Source organism: Engystomops pustulosus, chromosome 5 (genome assembly GCF_040894005.1).
Source record: "Engystomops pustulosus chromosome 5, aEngPut4.maternal, whole genome shotgun sequence".
In the NCBI taxonomy this organism is placed as follows: Eukaryota; Metazoa; Chordata; class Amphibia; order Anura; family Leptodactylidae; genus Engystomops; species Engystomops pustulosus.
In genome coordinates, this window is record NC_092415.1 from 43,465,149 (window position 1) to 43,487,833 (window position 22,685).

At 43.3% G+C, this 22,685-nt stretch overlaps 2 protein-coding genes across 3 annotated transcripts in view; both read right to left on the reverse strand.

Moving 5' to 3' along the window:
• ADHFE1 (alcohol dehydrogenase iron containing 1) overlaps positions 1 to 9,940 on the reverse strand; it is a 28,026-nt gene extending 18,086 nt beyond the window's left edge. The window contains exons 1-5 of one of the 2 annotated variants that reach the window (XM_072151799.1): positions 9,791 to 9,940; positions 7,890 to 7,983; positions 4,882 to 4,919; positions 3,914 to 3,951; positions 534 to 587 (exon numbers count right to left, since the gene is read on the reverse strand). In XM_072151799.1, the coding sequence (XP_072007900.1) occupies positions 534 to 587; positions 3,914 to 3,951; positions 4,882 to 4,919; positions 7,890 to 7,945 (186 nt within the window). In that variant the 5' untranslated portion in view covers positions 7,946 to 7,983; positions 9,791 to 9,940. Of the gene's footprint in view, positions 1 to 533; positions 588 to 3,913; positions 3,952 to 4,881; positions 4,920 to 7,889; positions 7,984 to 9,709 lie in introns of both variants that reach the window. The other variant, XM_072151800.1, reaches the window with a different exon arrangement.
• Positions 9,941 to 18,442: 8,502 nt separating this feature from the next.
• Positions 18,443 to 19,794, reverse strand: RRS1 (ribosome biogenesis regulator 1 homolog). Its single transcript, XM_072151801.1, has one exon. The coding sequence runs from the start codon at positions 19,713 to 19,715 to the stop codon at positions 18,702 to 18,704; it is 1,014 nt and encodes a 337-aa protein (XP_072007902.1). The 5' UTR covers positions 19,716 to 19,794; the 3' UTR covers positions 18,443 to 18,701.
• Positions 19,795 to 22,685: the final 2,891 nt, after the last annotated feature.

The window sequence follows — 22,685 nt, forward strand, 5'->3', positions numbered from 1 at the left end:
GAGGAGAGATATGAAAACTCCGACGCATGGCGGCCACTCCCATAGGACTAGGGACAAGGCTCTGCATACAGAAAGGTAAACCTTGATCCAACTCAGCTTTTTTTTTTCAGAAAAAAATAATTTTACTTTAAAACTTTTTGGTAATGTGTACACTATTCTCTATGGGGGAGCCAGAAAAAAGGGTTCCTAACGACAGGTTCCCTTTCATGATGTTTCATTTTACAATGCACCTACTTTTTGTTGTTTTATACAGATGACAAATTTCAAAAAATTGTAGAAGCGTTTAAAAGACTGTCTAAAAGACATGATGAATTTGTAGCAAGACATAGTAGACTGATTTGGGGCCACATGTTAGCATTTTTGCTCTTAACTCACTGATATTAATATAACAGTACACTGATATCCTAGCTATTCAAAAGAAGACCAGAAATATTGATAGGTGTCCCATGTGACATTTTATGGAACGTGATAGACTTATTCATCTGTCCTATTGCATGTTTTTTTTACTATGCTGTTTTCTGTATTATTCTTACCATTCCCACTTCCTTGGTAACACCTTCACCATATCTGATGCTTGAAACAGCCATCTGTGAGAGAGAAATAATTATATATGTATATGACTGATTGTGATTAAATGTGATACCTAGCCCTAGGAGTCTGAGTAGGACCATAGGGTGTCTCTTCCCAATACAAGGAGAGCTGTGTTATAAACAATTTATTGTAGTTGAGAGGCCTAGTAAAGATTTTGCATTAGGGCCCAAGAGCTCCAAGTTACATGTCTGGACGGGGGCATTTTCAGAATAGATAGACAGGTATGTTGTCAATAGAAAAAAACCCTGTAATTTTTAAGTCATGTGACTAGAATATTCCTTCCTCTTCCTTTCGTTGGATAGGAACCTATGGAAGGGTCGATGGTTTTTTTTTATTTTTATTTTTTTATTTAACACTATTTTTAATGGGATTATAAAGTAATGCTAACAGAACCAACTAAAACATACCTAAATAAATAACGCTGACACAGATTGAGTCAAAAAATATATTGGCCACTGCCTTTATTTACTTATTATTAGGAACAAATTTATACATCACATAGAAAACAGTCTAATGTCTTTTCTGGGTTTCTGAATGGAAATCGCTCCACTCACCAGGGGATGACAGTACTTAAAGGAAACCCCATAAATGTGACCAAAATACTGGTCGCCAATAATCCCCTAACACCGGGGGACAGGAGCAGAAACTCGCCGGTGACAGGAAATCATTGGACCCCATTAATATAACAAGTCACACACAGTTGCCAGCCGGGTAGACAACAGCCAGATGCGGGAAACTCTCTTCCCGACAAAATCATCTCTAAATAGATATCTGTAATCCCATGAGGAACCCTCCTGAGGGCCCAGGTCCCAGACATTCTCCTAGTAGGAGTTACTTTTCCCAAAAATCATTTTGCTAATAATGTGGGCCTCTAAAACCGGAAAGCTTTATGTATCTACTTTCATATTTGAATGAGTCGAGCCATGGGGAACTGTTAAAGCTCAGCTGCCCTCAGCTCAGCTACTATAAGCGCCAGGCACCAAGCTATTTATCCTCTGCCAACTGCAGGACACTCGGCACTATCTTTTTGTGGCAGCCACAGAAGATACAAGAGCCCCAAGAATCCACCCCAAACTCGAAGCCATAGGAAAGCAATCGGCCATGCCGTGTCACATGTGCACTTCAACACATGTGGCATAATGTCAGGACCTTCCTCTCCTAGTATGGGGAGCTTACATGGCCCACATGGTTCCTAGCCAATACAAAAGCTCTTTAGGGCCTCCCCAGCCTCCTCCATTGAGCAGGCCGCAGATTTCAGCCAAAACCACAGGTTGGGCTCTCAAACTGTAACAGCGGGTGAACTAACACCTCTGACTCTGGTGACGAAGACTGCTGATGCATGGGCTGAGAAGAGACATGAAGCAGTGGTCTTTCCTTAATCTCTTATGGATGGGCTGCTGTCAGGATGACTCTCTTACCAAGCTGTATGCTACACATACTACTGAGCTTCTAGACCGACACCTCTTGTAGTACTCCACAGGAGAGCAGCGCTGCCCTGCTGGGGTTCTATCGAACAATACACTAGCCCCCATATACCTTTGGACATCCTAATGTCTCCAATCACTCCAATCATGTGTCCGCTCCTCTCTTCCTCCCTAGTGCTCTGGGATCATATTAAAACAGTTTTGCCTTCTAGTCCCCGCAAACTACTGCATAATTGCTTTTTGGCAGCTCCAGATTTGTCCAGAGACAGCAAACCCGACTATTCTGTGAATGTCTGATAGTCAAACGTTCCAATTTCACCACTTATTTAAAAGTCTTAAAGATACATTTTCTGATGTCATGCTTTATATTCCTTTGCTTACACTCTTCTCATTCCCTGTTCTCTATATACTACCACTTGAACAGTACCTCTGGGAAGCTGAAATATATGATAGCCTGGAAGAAAGAGTTAAAGGGGTATTCCGGGAATATGAACGTCTGATACAAAAACCCCTGATGCTATAAATAAATAAATAAAACAAAACTCAATGTCATTAGTCACAAAATGGAGCATAAATAGTTTGATTTTATGATTCACAAAATTTTATTGCCTCCCTAAAGCATGCAGAGTTATCACCAAGATGGCCACCACTTGAAACTACAAGTCCCATGATCCTTTAGTCCCATGATCCTCCTCCCTCTTGTGCTTTGCTCCCAGTGATGATCTAACAGGTTTTCTTGCTCTATTACCATAGTAATGATGTGTAACTGCCTTCACTGCACATCACCACAACCCTGACCATACTGGATGCACTGCAACCAACCGACTACAGCTAAAAGTAGTGATGATCACATGACCTGTCCAGGCCGGTGCAGGACATGTGATCTGGACATGTGACCACCTGCCATCTTCTGTCCTGTGTCTGCTCCGCGCAGAGGAAATCAACGGACTGATTAAAGGGCCAGTAGCATTTTAATTCTCCATTACAGTCTATGTCCAAAGCATTTTTCAGCTGAGGGGAGCAAAATTTTAGATAAAAACTAATTACATATTAGCTTATAGTTTAAGGACCCATTTGTATAAGAATTATGCTTACTTCTGGAATACCCCTTTCTCTCTATGAGAATGGCAGGACATGACAGAAAATACTGCCAAGGTTTCTATGAACATGTCCCTTGTAGAAGCCAACTACAAAGTCCTTGTGTCCCATTTGGTCCAATTCCCTGCTATGTGATCCCCATATTCCCTGCTATGCTTTAGAGGCTGTGGAGGTAGAGGCACTCACCTCCATATTTGGTTGGAGTGTCCCAAGATCCACAGATTCTGGAGGTGTACATATATTATGTTTTACTCAATCACTATGATTAATGCGCCTCTTTCTACCAGTCAGGACTTGCTAAACGAGAAATTACCAGACATTCTCTTTTCTTATTTTTTTGCAGTAGAAATAGCCATTGCTACCTCATGGAAGAAATCAGTGGTTCCATTAGATCTGGTTAATGCTAAGCAACATCTGGTAAATGATAAAATCTATATTCTAGGTAACAATAAGTAAATTTGGCAACCATGGTATAACAATGAATCAAGAGTTTATCCCCAGTGCTCCCCAGTTATTTCCTCCCCCTCCTAAACCCTCTCTTCTATACCCCATATGTTTGTATATTTTTTTTCTTATGTACCCCCTCCCTCATCTTGACAGAAATGCTGTATCTCACATGAGTTACATATACACGTCTCTTTTATTTTGATTTATATTATTACCCTTGAAAATGTAAAAATCCAGATAAAACACTGTTAAATATATCAGAAAGAGTCACTATTTTTGCACATTTACTTCACCTTTATATAACATTCTCAAAGACCAGGACCAATTAATCGATGTATATAAGAGACACTTACCTCAAATGCATAATCTGTTGTTATCTCAGATGCTGGAGCTAAACGTAAAACATTTAAAAAAAAATGGTGTTCAATCCTTATAGTAGAGCTTTGTATAATCTGTTCTTCAATAAGGAGAAAATTACCTTTAAAATATCAGACAGAATTAAATAAATGTGTATACAGCCTTGTAAGAAAGTAGAAAAATGTGGCTGTTCTCCTGCAGAAACAGCACCTCTTTTCATTTCTTATTTGAAATTCTTATGATATACTATTATCATAGGCTATGTGCTATAGCCCAAAACGCTTCAGCTTGATGCTTTATTATTCCATCCAAGGATTTTGTATGTTAGCAGATTAAAAAAAAAAAAAAATCATTTTTATCATGGTGCCGAATATAATATTTGTTACTAATCTTTAATGGACAACTCCGCCATCCAGAGGAACATTACTGTATAATGGAAGACTGTAGCCAACGCACTATATCACAGTGAGAGGGGGTGAGCTGTGCTGATCTACGCTATACAATACAGTGGGATCGTCCTCATGTTCAACCCCTACCCCTGAGGAGTGAACTTCTGCAGCAGCCAATCATTGGTTCAGGGCATATTACTGGGGACCATTCAGAGCGTATATGCTCAACAGAGACAGGGTGTATATTGTTGCATCCGTACCCCATAGGCTATTATGGCCTCCACTGAGCGTACACATTGCTCAACGGAATGCGAACGGAACGGACAATACGAATTGAATACGGATATGACACGACATATATATAACGTGCAGACGGAGGAAAAAAAAGTATACTACAGTCAGCGCATATGTTGGGAACTTTTTCTGGTATATACCCTCAACGTATCCAAAAAAAAAAAATAATATATATATATAGCCTAAGACTGTCTTATAAAATGATATGCAATTTTCATCTCAATAAATTCCCTTGTACAAGTGTCAGGTTAATCTAATAGAATACAAGGTTCGGGCCATACCTTGGGAATAAGTATGAGAATGGGCTGGACATCTGCACCTAAAATATAAAGAAAAGGGATAAACCCCAAACAATAGATTAGGCTCTATTTACATTCTGTACAGAAAAAATATGCACAAATATAGTACTCGATGAAAACAATGTAAAAGATTGATAAAATTAGTTTTTCCTCCATAAAAATCCTTCCTCAGCATAATTGCACTAATGAGGAGGAATGAAACTCTGCACTCCCATACTAGTGATTTTAGAGGTCGGCTCACAATTAAATTACATTAAAGGACATCTACCACCAGGATGAAGGCATGTAACCCAAGCACACTGATATTCTGGTATGTGCCCCTTCTGGCAGGATCTGCTGTTTTGTAAGCTTCCTTTGCCATGATTTTCTTTTTAAAAGGCTTTTAAAATCATGCAAATAAGCCTGAGGGGCTCCAGGCTCCATAGGTGTTTATGGAGCCCCTCAGGCTTGTTTGCATAATTTATAAAGCCTTTTTTCTTAAAAACAAGGGTATAAGAAGCTAAAAGAAGAACAGATCCTATCAGAGGAGGCACACATCAACATGTAAGTGTGCTTGGTTTACAATCTTTGATTCTGGAGGTAGATTTCCTTTAACCCCTTAATGACCGCCCTATCGGGTTTTTACGGCGGTCATTAAGGGTACTTCTTCTGATGCGACGCCTTTCTACGGCGGCGCATCAGAAGAAGTTTTCGGGACACCGGGTCTCGCTGGTGCCGGTGTCGGGCTGTGATATCACAGCCCAGACCCGGCACTAACACCCGGGATCGGAAAAACTCCGATCCCGGGTGTTTAACCCCTTGCACGCCGCGGTCAAGCATGACCGCGGCGTGCAAGTGTGTCCCCCGTGGATCGGACCCCCCCGGTGTGCTTACCGGGGGATCCGATCCCTCCTGCCGCTGCCCCGGGTCCCGACGAGTGACCCGGGGCTGTCGGCTCCTCTTCTCACCGGGTCCTGCCTTCCTGGCAGGACCCGGCTGTAAGTAACTGAGCATGCGCAGCATGCTCAGTTACTTTCACTATACACTGCAATACAAGTGTATTGCAGTGTAAAGGCTTGAATAAGCGATCGGATGATCGCTTATTCAAGCCAAGAAGTAGAAAATGTAAAAAAGTAAAAAAAAAAAAATTAAATCTTTTTATAATATAATTAAATAAATAAATAAAATAAAAGTCCCATAATCTCCCCAGTAACACATAAAATGCAAATAAAGTATATAAAACACAAAACACGTACATATTTGGTATCACCGCGTCCGTATTAATCTGTACAATAAATCTAAATCAATATTGAACCCGCTCGGTGAACTACGTGAAAAAAAAACTCGAAAAACTTCCCATAATATACAATTTTTCATCAAACACCATCACAAAAAATGTTCTAAAAAGTGATCAAAAAAAATTACGGTACCTAATATGATACGACTGCAAAGAACAACTGTTTTCGCAAAAAATAAGCCCTCAACCAGATCTGACAACAGAAAAATACAGAAGTTATGGCCCTGAAAAGTTGTCAATAGTAAAAACAATGCGATTTTCTCCAATATTGGTTTTGCTCAGGAAAATTGAGCAAAATAAGAAAAACTATATAAATGAGGTATCACCGCAATCGTAGTGAACCAAAGAATAAAGATAAAATATTATTTTTACGTTGCGGTGATCGGGGGGGGGGGGGGGTTGAATGCTCACAATCCAAAATAAAAATTGATGATTTTGTTTGTGTCCCCCTTGAAATAGTTCATAAAATCTCATGAATAAGCTTTAGACTCCCAAAATAAATTATTTATACATTGTATCTCATCCCATAAAAAATAAGCCCTCATATGATCGCATTACCAAAAAAAATAAAAATTTATAGTTCGTACAATGTGACAATACAAATCTGCTGTGGACGGCGCCTCCATTCATTCTATGCTCAGCCGTGCGCCCGTACAGCAGTTTACCACCACATATGTGGTATCAGTACACTCGGGAGGAATTGGGCATCAAGCGTTGCAGTGCGTTTCATCATTTAATTTATTCTGAAAATGTCAGTTTTGGCCTAAATGAATGTATTTCCAAAAAAATTCCATAGTTTCTAAATCGCAGGTCCATATTTTTTAACCCATGTGAAACACATAAAGGGTTAATGGACTTAATAGAAGTTGTTTTACATACGTTGAGGGGTGAAGTTTCTATAGTGGGGTAATTTATGAGGTTTTACTATTATTTAGGCCTCTCAAAGTCACTTGGAAGCCGAGTTGTCCCTCAAAATGTGAGTTTTGGCAATTTTCATGAAAATAAGAAAAATCGCACCTAAAGTTCTGCACCTCATAACATCCTAGAAAAATGACCGGAAGCATAAAATATCATCCCAACATAAAGCAGATATTCTGTAAATGTTAATTATCAAACTTTTTGGGTAGTTTTACTTCCTGTCTGGAAACCAGAACATTTCAAACTTGGAAAATGAAGAATTTTTACAAACTTTTGCCAAATTTTCACTTTTTTTCAGAACGAAACGCAAAACTTATCACTTAAATTTTATAACTAACATGAAGTACAATGTGTCACGAGAAAACATTCTCAAAATCTTCAGGATATGTTAAAGCGTTCCGAAGTTATAACCAATTATCGTGAGACATGTCAGATTTGAAAAAATGGAGTCTGGTCATTGAGCTGAAAACTAGTGTCGGTGATAAGGGGTTAAAGGGCTATTTTCTTAATTCATTCTCTATCCACAATGATTTTCACTGATCATAAGAACAGGAGTCCAAATAAATGCTGGGGTCATACATAAGTGCTCAATTTACTTCTTTGGGACTGGCAAAGTTAATCAAGTTCTATTTTTCCAATGTGAATAGAGGACAACTGGGAGTGATGTACTTATATTGTAATGTATGATATAAATTTTATGGCAAATAATTTAAAACATTTTGCTAAATCCCCAAATACAGAAGATATTTGTGCACATTCACATGGCAAAAATCAATATGTGAAGTATAAATCTTACGATGCTCTCTGCAGTTGCCTCAGTAGGTGAATCACTTTATCCCGACTTGCGGCCATTATATCCTACAGACCAGACTTTCTACTCGGGTGCAGTGCTGAAAATAAGAAAATCCCCAAAAGAAAAATATGATTTTTATACATCTTTTATTACAGTTCTTTATTAATTTTTTTCAATGAGTGTCAAGTCCAGGTTTTGGATCATTATCTGTTGCTGTACATTATAAGGCCCAAAACGCACAAGAGAATCTGATGCAACAAATTTGCATTGTGTTCTTGTTGGAATGTCCGCCCCGAATGCTCTGACGAAGCATCTGTGCAAAACGCGCGTCGGGGTGTATCTTCCGGCCTCCCCTCTGACTGCCTACCGGCTGCCTTTCACTATGCCTGCGGGTAAGTGTGACATGCATTGCTGGAACTTTTAACACCGGAAGGTACCTCCGGTTTATCCTGTTGGTTCATTTTTGCAATTGTCTATCTTACCCCTATTTTTGTCCTATGGCTGGATACAGTATTCTTTTGATATCTCAATTTGGCACGCTTTGATTCTGGGGAACACGGAGGAGGGGTGGGTGGGGGGGGGGGTCGTAGGTACTCGGTGGTGGTCCCATCTTCCATCTGGGACATCTTGTTTCCCCTATAGTTTGTAATTCCCCAATTCTTTTGGGAGTTGTATATGTGTATTATTTTGGAATGTCAATATACTATATACATTTAAAAAAAAAGTTTTCTAGCTCTTTGCTTTGGTATTGTTGGTTCTATAATTTTTGAGAGCTGAAAGGATATTCTGTATGTGGGCATACTTGGTTTTTGAATTCACACGAACATCTGGGGGATATTTGTACGGCTGCAAGCTTGCAGCCATTCATAAGTTCCCCATAAATGGAAATGGCCACAAGGAGCAATATGCAAGGAGCGATACAGTGCCACACATATGCTATCTTTCCCTGTGCACACATGAATCTCTATGGAGAGGGGAGATTGAACAACGGTCCGTTAATAATGGAATAAAGCTAATTTGTCATACTGTGCATGGTGTCCTATCTGCATGTAGGATGTTATAGAGCAGAGTACCTGCATTTATTATATATAGTGTCCTATCTGCAGGCTGCATGGTATAGAGCCGGAGAAGCTGAGCAAATTGTACATAGTGTCCCATCTACAGGCTGCATGTTATAGAGCAGGTGAAGCTGTGCAAAGTGGACAGTGTCCCGGGTGAGCACAGGCAATAGACCACAGTCACACGTTCCGCTTGCGTTGCATTTTTAACGCAACGCTAGAGCACAGGGGCGGACCTTTGCGAGATCGTATATATGCATTTCCAGGGAAACTTATGCGACTAGTAACCAAACTCCGTTTTTTTGTATCGTTTAAATGCAAGATAGAATGGCCTGGTTACCGATCGCATGCGTTTTATGTCATTTCCCTGCTGTGAATCTTAGTGCAATATTCAACCTTTGCAATACAAATATTTAGCGCTGCACCTCTATTGCTGCAAAGTCAAGTTTTAAAAAGCAACACAAACCATACGATAGAAAACACAAGTCTGAGGTGGGTCTTACTACACCCGCTGATTAGCTAAAACGCCCTTCATAGTGCTGCTACCAAAGCAACAGAGTGGAACATAGGTTTATTATCGGCCCCGGTAGTCCCACTTGTTTGTCATAGGGTCAGATAACTAGGAACCACGTGCACTTCATGTGGCCCCCTAAATATTCTTACTTTCAGATAAAACTGAAAGATATAAACTCCACCTACAATCTGTTGCAAAGTGATTGTAGTAATGTCACGTCCTTAGTTTCCTCTCCCACCTGTATGTCCTACCTGAGCTTGTGTTATCACATGACGGGGCTACATTGTAGCACATTACACTGTATCAGACAATGGCAGAATCCTCAGCAATACCTGGAGCAGAGTTCTGTATGTAGCAGTGAGACCAGGCAGGAAATCTTGTCTCCTCTCACTGCTTCCCAGCATTCAGTGCGGCTGCTCTCCCATAGGCAGGAAAGTCACCTCTCGTACACTCCCCCTTCACCAGCCACTGCATTCACATTACCCGCTGCTTACTCCACATTCCATACATATATTCCTTATTCCCTATGTACACAGGGAGTCTTCTCCTACAATAAAACAATGGTGCAGATCTAAGAGCGTCAAATCATGTAAGAGATATGTGCCAATAGTTGTAGAAGAAATTACACAGAAATTCACATACATCACACAATACTTCACTTACATGTTAAATGTTGTTACATTGTGAAAACATTCAGCTATAGGAATAATTACTGCACAGGGACAAAAAATTGCAATTATTTGTTAGAATTTGTCTCACAATACAGTTAAATTATGTCACAACACACCGCAGAAGTGCAACAAACAATTATTACTGTGCCTGTAAAACATGACTTTGCCTTTTTGGCCAACTTTTGGTAGGTATCCAAAAGTATCCAGTTCATTCTTGCTTAACAAAGAGTAGGCTGCTTGAAATGCATTGTTTAAAGAGGACCTGTACCCTAAATTTTCGGCACTAGGAGCTGCTCACTAAGGGTGCTGTCCCACGTTGCGTTCGCAAACACAGACGCAGACAAAACCGCGCCCACCGGGGCGGTCCGCGGTCCGATCGCATGGGCGTTTCTATGGAAACGCCTGCGATCGGGTACGAGCCGCCGGTGTTTTGCGTTAAATTAATGCAAAACACCGGTGGCTCGTTCCCGATCGCAGGCGTTTCCATAGAAACGCCCATTCGATCGGACCGCGGACCGCCCCGGTGGGCGCGGTTTTGTCTGCGTCTGCGAACGCAACGTGGGACAGCGCCCTTAGGTAAGCAGCTCCTAGTGCTTGATCAAATGCCGCAGTGTTAGAGTGATAGCGTTACCGGAAACCTCCGGTAACGCTATCAAACACTGCGGCGGGGTACACTGTAATCACCGGACCGCTTGCAAAGCTGTCCGATGTATTCATGAGGGGGCGGTCCGAGGCGCTGCCTCTTCCCCGGGTCCCCCCGCTCGCTCCATAGGCCAGCAGTGACTGCCGCGCGCTAGGCGGTAGTCACCGCCCCTAGCCACGCCCCAACCCCGCCCCCTCCTGAATACATCGGACAGCTTTGCGAGCTGTCCGACAATTACACTGTACCCTGCCGCAGTGTTTGATACCGTTAGCGGAGGTTTCCGGTAACGCTATCACTCTAACACTGCGGCGTTTGATCAAGCAGTAGGAGCTGCTTACTTTAGTGCCGATAAATTGGGTGGCAGGTCCTCTTTAAGTGTGATGCCACACATGGCGTTTTGAACCCGTTTTTCATCCGTTTTTAAACAGTCCGTTAAAAAACGCATCCGTTTCTTACAGGTTTTACCAATTATCTTGAATGAAAATGGTCAAAAATGGAAGCGTTTTCAAAAAACGCATGCGGTTTTTAACGGACTGCTTAAATACGGACCAAAAACGGGTTCAAAACGCCATGTGTGGCATCACCCTAAGTGTGCAGCCAATCGCTCAGTTTTCCAGATGCAGTTTTTGAAACCAAAAGCAGGTGTGCCTCATATTGGGTGAGGATTGTCATTGAGAGAAGCTGCTCCTCCTCTTTTCTCGCTTGACTCCTGGTTTCGACATCAAAAACTGCATCTAAAAAACTGAACGCGTGGACATCTACCACCAGGATCAAGGATTGATCCTGCGCCACAGCTGTCTATGGGGGACAACAGGTCAACATCTGCAAAAGTGTGTATGTGTGTTTGCGTGGGTTTCCTCTGGGTGCTCCTACACATACTGGTAAGTTGATTAGATTGTGAACCCCATTGGGGACTGGGACTGATTTGGCAAGCTCTGTGCAGCGCAGTGTAATCTGTGTGCGCTATATAAAGGAATTATTAATAGAAAACAATGGCTCAGTGAGGCATCTGTAAAAAAAAATAAATAAATCACTGAATCACGGTCTTGAAAAATAAAGTCAATGGGGACCTATATGTGGCCACACAATTTGTGCCTGCATATGCATCCCCATTGACCTCTATGGCAGCCAGTCACTGCACCAGGAATGGCGAAATATGGGACATGTCCTATATTTTGTAGTGTTGTGACACTGGCTGCTGGTTTCTCTATGGTGGTGGTGTGTGTGGGGGGGGGGGGGGATATGTGAGCAACGCTCATCCTTCCTCCTCTTCAGAGCGCGGCTGTATGTTCGCCCCGGGTGAATGTACTCTTAATGTGTTATATGTATTGCATGTGTTTATGTGTGTGCAGTATTAGGTCACGTTAAAGGCCTTTATTGTGTTTAGGCCTCATATGTCCCGTCTTTTGCAGACCATCTGACATTAGAGGGGTGAGTGACGCTCACCATGCCAATATCCATAGTAAGTTGTAATTCCCTTCATAGCAGCCAAACACAACATGAAAATGCATGCGTCCCAACTCCATGTGTGAACGCACCCTCAAGGTCCTGGAATGATCTAGCAAGTTTTCAGACAGGAACCTAATCAGAAATCTTTGGAGGGAGCTGAAACTCAATGTTGTCCAGCCTCAAAACCTGAAAGATCTGGAGAAGATATGGAGGACTGGGCCAAAATCCCTTCTGCAGCGTGTGCAAACTTGGTCAAGGAATACAGGAAACATCTGACCCCGTAATTAGTATTTTATCTGATAGAAAAACAGAATGTTATATTTTATACAAAAACTAATTTCATGCAATGAAATGCTTAATTATTTAAAACTTATACAATGTGATTTTCTAGAGATTCTTTTTGGTTTTGTTTCTCACAAGTACAATATACCTACAATATAAATTACAGTTCTCTCCATTTATTGTAGGTTGGAAAACTTGCAAAATCAGCCTGGGATCAAATACAGTACTAATTTCCCCCACTGTATGCACTTTTTTTTTTACATCTTACCCCTTAACTAAGGCTAATTTAACTCAGAGTTCCACAGCTTCCATCATTTATACCCCCCAAAAATAAAAGAATTTATTTTGGCTTTAAATAATGTAAACTTTATCGAAGCAAATTTTCTATACAGGGAACCCTATGATGAATGTTTCTGGTTTTCATTCCTGTTATGCAACGAAGAAACATAAATGAAAGTCCCAATGTAAATGTGAACTGGGCTTGCTGAACGCAGCTGTGTGCGGTCCGTTGAAACTGGAGTGTTAATGGATTCCTCAGACCAAGCACAGTAGATAGGGAAAGGGTATAGTGAAATAGGAGTCCCTTTCGGTTGGTGGAACAGCAGTGCCAAAGTTTAAATCCAACTAGTATCTATGAACCAGACAGAGTCATGTGCACCCGTCCATACACTGCAGTTTCACGAGATCCAATTATTAAACAAGAGAGACCAAGAGAAGTGTGTATAGGCCAAAAAAAAAATACAGATCTTTATTAATTATTGACACCACATAACAAACATTTAAAAACACCTAAAAAGTACATACGTACATACAACCTTGACCCATGTATTGAGATCACAATAGATCAATACACATCACATCACCCAAATAAACAGTAGATGTGTTGTCTTATTGTTCCTGTCAAAATAATAAGTAGATGGGAACTTTAAATTGTGATGTTTGAAAATAAGTATATGCAGTTCACCTCTGTTTATCTTCATCACTATGGATGGGTAACTATGTACCGCTGAACAGTCATTTCTCATTACAGAGTGTGCCTTTTGTTCCTGTAGCACCATATGCATACTGTCAAAGGTGAACTGCATATACTTATTTTCAAACATCACGATTTAAAGTTCCCATCTACTTATTATTTTGACAGGAACAATAAGACAACACATCTACTGTTTATTTGGGTGATGTGATTTGTATTGATCTATTGTGATCTCAATACATGGGTCAAGGTTGTATGTACGTATGTAATTTTTAGGTGTTTTTAAATGTTTGTTATGTGGTGTCAATAATTAACCCCTTATCACCGACACTAGTTTTCAGCTCAATGACCAGACTCGATTTTTCAAATCTGACATGTCTCACGATAATTGGTTATAACTTCGGAACGCTTTAACATATCCTGGTGATTTTGAGAATGTTTTCTCGTGACACATTGTACTTCATGTTAGTTATAAAATTTAAGTGATAAGTTTTGCGTTTCGTTCTGAAAAAAAGTGAAAATTTGGCAAAAGTTTGTAAAAATTCTTCATTTTCCAAGTTTGAAATGTTCTGGTTTCCAGACAGGAAGTAAAACTACCCAAAAAGTTTGATAATTAACATTTACAGAATATCTGCTTTATGTTGGGATGATATTTTATGCTTCCGGTCATTTTTCTAGGATGTTATGAGGCGCAGAACTTTAGGTGCGATTTTTCTTATTTTCATGAAAATTGCCATAACTCACATTTTGAGGGACAACTCAGCTTCCAAGTGACTTTGAGAGGCCTAAGTAATAGTAAAACCCCATAAATTACCCCACTATAGAAAGTTCACCCCTCAACATATGTAAAACAACTTCTATTAAGTCCATTAACCCTTTAAGTGTTTCACATGGGTTAAAAAATATGGACCTGCGATTTAGAAACTATGGAATTTTTTTGGAAATACATTCATTTAGGCCAAAACTGACATTTTCAGAATAAATTAAATGATGAAACGCACTGCAACGCTTGATGCCCAATTCCTCCCGAGTGTACTGATACCCCATATGTGGTGGTAAACTGCTGTACGGGCGCACAGCCGAGCATAGAATGAATGGAGGCGCCATCCACAGCAGATTTGTATTGTCACATTGTACGACCTATAAATTTTTATTTTTTTTGGTAATGCGATCATATGAGGGCTTATTTTTTATGGGATGAGATACAATGTATAAATAATTTATTTTGGGAGTCTAAAGCTTATTCAGATTTTATTAACTATTTCAAGGGGTACACAAACAAAATCATCAATTTTTATTTTGGATTGTGAGCATTTCCCCCCCCCCCGCTCACCGTAACGTAAAAATAATATTTTATCTTTATTCTCTGGTTCACTACGATTGCGGTGATACCTCATTTATATAGTTTTTCTTATTTTGCTCAATTTTCCTGAGCAAAACCAATATTGGAGAAAATCGCATTGTTTTTACTATTGACAAATTTTCAGGGCCATAACTTCTGTATTTTTCTGTTGTCAGATCTGGTTGAGGGCTTATTTTTTGCGAAAACAGTTGTTCTTTTCAGTCGTATCATATTAGGTACCGTAACTTTTTTTGATCACTTTTTAGAACATTTTTTGTGATGGTGTTTGATGAAAAATTGTATATTATGGGAAGTTTTTCGAGTTTTTTTTTTACGTAGTTCACCGAGCGGGTTCAATATTGATTTAGATTTATTGTACAGATTAATACGGACGCGGTGATACCAAATATGTACGTGTTTTGTGTTTTATATACTTTATTTGCATTTTATGTGTTACTGGGGAGATTATGGGACTTTTATTTTATTTAATTATATTATAAAAAGATTTAATTTTTTTTTTTTACTTGTTTACATTTTCTATTTCTTGGCTTGAATAAGCGATCATCCGATCGCTTATTCAAGCCTTTACACTGCAATACACTTGTATTGCAGTGTATAGTGAAAGTAACTGAGCATGCTGCGCATGCTCAGTTACTTACAGCCGGGTCCTGCCAGGAAGGCAGGACCCGGTGAGAAGAGGAGCCGACAGCCCCGGGTCACTCGTCGGAACCCGGGGCAGCGGCAGGAGGGATCGGATCCCCCGGTAAGCACACCGGGGGGGTCCGATCCACGGGGGACACACTTGCACGCCGCAGTCACACTTGCACGCCGCGATCCCGGGTGTTAGTGCCAGGTCTGGGCTGTGATATCACAGCCCGACACCGGCACCAGCGAGACCCGGTGTCCCGAAAACTTCTTCTGATGCGCCGCCGTAGAAAGGCGTCGCATCAGAAGAAGTACCCTTAATGACCGCCGTAAAAACCCGATAGGGCGGTCATTAAGGGGTTAATAAAGATCTGTATATATTTTTTTGCCTATACACACTTCTCTTGTTTGGTCAATTTGTCACTATAGTGTATTGGCCGTTTTTTGGTACCTTATATTACTCTTTAGCTGTGCAGGTTTGTTCTATATGATAGAGATCCAATTATTGTGGAGTGGAAAAAAAAAAAACACATTTTCCAGTTCACCTGCTACACTTACCAGTAACTACAGCTGCCCATAAACCAGGTGGTATAGCGCCATGAAGTGATGCGAGCAAGAAATTAAAGGAACCTGTAGTGGTTGTCCCATCTTAGGGATTTTATAGCATACATAAAAATATATCCGATATGTGTATGTTCGCTATTTGTGCTCCTCCCTCTCTGCTTGAATACAGTAGTGGATGAAAATGACCCTTCCCCTTTAAAGGGGTTGTTTGAGATAAGGGATATATATGTGTATACACCCAAGGGGTATAGAAATAAAAGAGCATTTCTCATCCCTCTAGTCCAGCAGGGCACTGCCTGTTACCAACAACTGACTTGTGTATAGAGCATACGGGGTGACGCTGCACCAACAACTGTGCATGCACTACCGCAGCAGTCTTGAAATTACGTCACCACCTGCCACAGTATACTGACAGAGGTAACAGGATTAAGCAGCAGCACAAAACAGGGATCACTGTTAGACCCCTTCCACACTAATGTATTAAAATTGACCACGTTCTTCCCGCACCGATTTCACATGGGTTGCACATGGCCATTCATATTTGTACTGCCAGGTGTACCATAAAGAAATATAAAGAGCATGTCCTATTTTTCCACGTATTTATGTTCGGTACACCCCATTATGGGAAACCCATACGGTCTATGGGAATATATATATAAAAAATAAAAACATTTTACGGTTGTGCACCGTATGCTGCTGTATATACGTGTAGTATCCAGGGTTTGGGGGGTTGAGCGAGCTAGTAACATTTGGCATTGTATTTTATATGAAGTCATGCATATAAGGCACTGAAAAAAAGCACATGTATGTGAGAAAGAGGCGATCAAGTACCAGACACACTGGGGCAAATTTATCAATTTGTTTAGGGTAAAAAGTGTTATTTCCACCAAGGATCTTGGCCCATGCTGTGCCAAAATCAGGCACATTTTTTCATAAGCTAATCCACAATTAGACTATAAAATCTTATACTTCAGCCACTTTGGACAATCTCATGCTGCACCAGATTTATCAATCTTACTTTCCTCTATGTAACTTTAAATTGCTTGTCATCCGTATAGTAATTACCGTATATATAATTGAGAAAAAGCAGAGGCACACAATTTTAACACCAAAAACTGTGAAAACGTTTCGTCACCAACTATAAGCCGAGGTTGGGAAATGCAAAGCCTCCAGTCAGTATTAAGCTGACCAGCCCATATCCCTCGGTATATAGCCTTCCAGCCCCTGCCCCCCCCCCCATATATAGCCTGCCAACCCCTGCAATATATAGCAAGCTAGCCCCTGCACCCTCCCCCCTGTAGTATGTAACCTGCCAGCCCCTGCACCCTCCCCCCTGTAGTATATAACCTGCCAGCCCCTGCACCCTCCCCCCGGTAGTATATAACCTGCCAGCCCCTGCACCCTCCCCCCTGTAGTATATAACCTGCCAGCCCCTGCACCCTCCCCCTGTAGTATATAACCTGCCAGCCCCTGCACCCTCCCCCCTGTAGTATATAACCTGCCAGCCCCTGCACCCTCCCCCCTGTAGTATATAACCTGCCAGCCCCTGCACCCTCCCCCCTGTAGTGTATATAACCTGCCAAGCCTTTCCAACACACCACCCTTCCCCCGCAGGTCCTCTTCTTGCTTCAGATGCTCTGGTGCCTCTTCCAGTCGTTCGGTTCCTCTTCAGGTCTTGGCGCACACACAATGATGTCAGCCGCCGGCATCAAGAGGGGACTTGAAGAAGAGGCGAAGGACCCAAAGAGGCACGGGAGCATCAGAAGCAAGAAGAGGACCTACAGGGGGTGTCGGAAAGGCGAGTACAGTGCTATTTTTTTTTTATTAACTCGAGTATAAGCCAAGTTGGGGTTTTTCAGTCTAAGCTGAAAAACTCAGCTTATACTTGAGTATATACGGTAACCTGATTACGTTTCTGTAAAGCCGCTGGAACTGGCTGGTCACAGCCCGACTCATGAGTCAGGAATATCATGTCCTGCATGTCCCTAGCTTTACAGAAACTTTACCTGGTAAGAGTTTTCAATGACAGCGGCCAACCCCTATATGGATATGTACCCAGATTAGGATAACTAAACAAGTTACTGGGAGCTAAAACCAATGAGTAATGCAACACATACAAAAGGGCAAATATTTCCAGCAGCTATACAAAGGTATAATGGAAATGTTCAACCAGCCCTGGTTTTGTCAAGACACTTGAAAACTCTGTCCTTTCTTCTGAGTCTTTACTTGTAGATCCAGTCAGACTGTCTACACATATTTATTATACATAAATAATTCTGATGTTTTCTCCCTAATGTATTTGCCTTATATGTGACCCCCTTCAAAAAATACCATTTCATAAATATGTATCCTGTTATATCCCGAGGTTAAATAATAACATCTTCACAATTACAAATAGTTTCCTTAAATGCACAATAACAAGACAGAACCTTTATTGTCCATGGCACCCATCTTACATCACAGAGGGGCCAATATATATCAGACAAAATATTCCCATCCCTGATTACAAAAACAGTCTGTAAACAACTGAACCAGAAAATGGCTGATAGCTCAGAGTCGGAGGTGCCAGATGCACTGCACCAATACAGACATGACCAGTCCTCATCCATACTGCAGGGGCGGCACAAGGGCTCTTTAGTGGGCAGCAGTCCTCACCATCACTTAGTGAGTTTTCCTACTTCCTTCTCCCCTTCCCTCCCTTGCCTGCTGCCTTCTGTCCCCCCTTGCCCTTCTTAGGGCCCCCTCGGCCTCTGCCCCCCTTGCCCTTCTTGGGGTTCTTCCTCCTTTTAGCAGCAGCCTCTGCATCCTCCTCCCTCATCTGCTTGTTGACAGCTTTGGAAACATCCATCCTGGGTTTCTTACTGTCCATGATTTTCAGGATGTCTAGCTGTTTGTTCTTCTCTACTTTGAAGTCTCCAAGTAGTGGCTGGAACTTCCTCTTCTTGCCCATGTTCTTGGGCTCCTTCTCCTTAGGTAACTTATCCTGGAATTTACCAGCGGAGGCGGTGGCACGCTTGGCGATGTGCATGGCTTTGCCTAGCATATCCTTGGAGGGTGTGCTGGTCGGGGTGAGCCCCACACCAGGTACTTTGCCCTTGTCTGCCCGGGCCAGGTTCCTCAGGCGGTTGAGTTCGTTCTTGGCCACTCGCTCCTTCTTAGCCTTCATCCTCTTGGCAAACTGGTCCTCGCCGGGGTCAGCCGTGCTGGGCACCTCGATCAGCCAGTCCTTGGTGTTATCCTTGGCTCTATTATAGCCCCAGCGCCTCCTCCACTCCTTGTGCTGCTCATCCCACACCAGGTTGGTCTTCTTCTTCTTCTGGATCCCCTTCAGTTTGGCGAACTCTTCCCAGCGGGTGGGTGCCCGGGGCTTGGGCACAGGCTTCTCCCTGGGCAGGCGGGTGCTGGGATCCGGCAGCTTGACCACCACAGACTCCTGCACCCGCTCTGTGGGCAGCGTCCATAGCTGGTTTATCAGCAGCTGCGTGTTGTCCCGGGCCAGGGAGCGCAGGTACTCGGCTCTGTTCTGCTGCCGGAAAGCTTTAGTGTCGGGCGGATTGGGGTCTATCGCCAGTAGGTTCCCCAGATCAAACTGCAGCTCCAGCTCCTTGTGCACGGTGATGAGCTGCAGCGTCTCCGCTTCATCCTTCTCCACCTGGGCCAGCACCTGCTCAGCGGTGATCGCCGCCATGTCTATACACCGGAAGCACGTGGAATCAACATGGAGGAGCAGCTGACTTCTCACAGGTCAAAGGTTAACTTCCGGGGGTGGTCGCACGAGTTGATTGGCTGCGGTTGACACGTGTGACGCTGTGTGGGCGTCTTCTGACGGTAAAAAGTTTGCACGGTACTATTGCTTGTGGACGCTAGAGGTCGCTCTGTGCTCGACATGTTCTGTCACCATCAGTCTCATAGCAGCACTTCGGGCAGATGCGGCTGTGTAAAGGAGCTGTCCGATACCCATGACGTCACACCAAAAATACAAACTATAAAAAGTGAAAAAAAATAATGCTCACAGTAATGTCCTTCAGTCCAGCCCAATAATCTCTGGAGAGCAGTACATGACTGGATGCTGCAGGGAAGTGATTCCTGCTGCTGGTCTGGAGAGGAAGGAAGGATATTTTAAACATTTTTATTGTTCCACTTTTCAGGAATCAGACAGGCTCTTCCTTATTTGGCTAATGCGCTGCGGAAGCTTCATAATTATATGGTTGCAGAAAAGTGGCCCCTGTCCTCCATCCCCTTCATATTATGGCCTCATGTTCTCCATCCTCCTCTTACTGTGGCCTCCTGTTCTCCATCCTCCTCTTACTGTGGCCTCCTGGTTCTCCATCCTCCTCTTACTGTGGCCTCCTGTCTTCCATCCTTCTCTTACTGTGACTTCATGTTCTCCATCCTTCTTTTACTGTGGCCTCCTGTCCTCCATCCTCCTCTTACTGTGGCCTCCTGTCCTCCATCCTCCTCTTACTGTGGCCTCCTGTTCTCCATCCTCCCCTTACTGTGGCCTCATGTTCTCCATCCTCCTCTTACTGTGGCCTCATGTTCTCCATTCTCCCCTTACTGTGGCCTCATGTTCTCCATCCTCCCCTTACTGTGGCCTCATGTTCTCCATCCTCCCCTTACTGTGGCCTCCTGTCCTCCATCCTCCCCTTACTGTGGCCTCATGTTCTCCATCCTCCTCTTACTGTGGCCTCATGTTCTCCATCCTCCCCTTACTGTGGCCTCCTGTCCTCCATCCTCCCCTTACTGTGGCCTCATGTTCTCCATCCTCCCCTTACTGTGGCCTCCTGTCCTCCATCCTCCCCTTACTGTGGCCTCATGTTCTCCATCCTCCCCTTACTGTGGCCTCATGTTCTCCATCCTCCCCTTACTGTGGCCTCCTGTCCTCCATCCTCCCCTTACTGTGGCCTCATGTTCTCCATCCTCCCCTTACTGTGGCCTCCTGTCCTCCATCCTCCCCTTACTGTGGCCTCATGTTCTCCATCCTCCCCTTACTGTGGCCTCTTGTTTTCCAGCCTTCTCTTACTATGGCCTCCTGTCCTCCATCCTCCTCTTACTGTCACCGGCTGAATTAACCTCTTTAACATGCAGCCAGTTTACCCGTTTAAAAAAAAATCTGACCAGTGTCTCTTCCTATCGTACTAACTTTTTAACACTTAACTTATCTCACTGATTTTGAGACTGTTTTCTTGAGACACATTGTAGTTTATATTAGTAGTATAATTTTGCTGATTAGTTGGGTTTTGCCATTTGTCTTCTTTTTATCTCCATTTTTTTTCACGTTTGCTTTTTTTTAAACAAAATTTAAAAGGTTTATAGCTTATAGTGTCAAGTTCTCAAATTGCGTGCACTACTACGTGCTCCACACACGGCGTGCACTACTACGTGCTCCACACACGGCGCGCACTACTACGTGCTTCACACACGGCGTGCACTACTACGTGCTCCACACACGGCATGCACTACTACGTGCTCCACACACAGCGTGCACTACTACGTGCTCCACACACAGCGTGCACTACTACGTGCTCCACACACGGCGTGCACTACTACGTGCTCCACACACGGCGCGCACTACTACGTGCTCCACACACGGCGTGCACTACTACGTGCTCCACACACGGCGCGCACTACTACGTGCTTCACACACGGCGTGCACTACTACGTGCTCCACACACGGCATGCACTACTACGTGCTCCACACACAGCGTGCACTACTACGTGCTCCACACACAGCGTGCACTACTACGTGCTCCACACACGGCGTGCACTACTACGTGCTCCACACACGGCGTGCACTACTACGTGCTCCACACACGGCGTGCACTGCTACTTCCTCCACACACGGCGTGCACTGCTACTTCCTCCACACACGGCGTGCACTGCTACTTCCTCCACACACGGCGTGCACTGTTACTTCCTCCACACACGGCGTGCACTACTACATCTTCCACACATGGTAAACACTACTACATCCTCCACACACGGCGTGCACTACTACATCCTCCACACAAGGCGTGCCCTACTACCCCCTCCACATACAACTAGCACTGCTACCTCCTCCACACACCACCTGTACTACTACATCCTCCGCACACTGCGGCCACTACTACCCGGTCCACACACGGCGTGCATTACTACGTGCTCCACACACGGCGTGAACAACTACATCTTCCACACAAGGCGTGCCCTACTAACCCCTCCACATACAACTAGCACTGCTACCTCCTCCACACACCTCCTGCAATACTACATCCTCCGCACACTGCGGCCACTACTACCCGGTCCACACACGGCGTGCATTACTACGTGCTCCACACACGGCGTGAACAACTACATCTTCCACACACGGCGTGCCCTACTACCCCCTCCACATACAACTAGCACTGCTACCTCCTCCACATACCTCCTGCACTACTACATCCTCCGCACACTGCGGCCACTACTACCCGGTCCACACACGGCATGCACTGCTACCTCCTCGACACACGGCACGCACTACTACATCTTCCACACACGGCATGCACTACTACCTCCTACACACACTACTACATCCTCCACACATGCGTGCACTACTACCTCCCCCACACACGGCATACACTTCTACATTCTCCACACACGACGTGCACTACTACCTCCCCCACACACGGCATACACTACT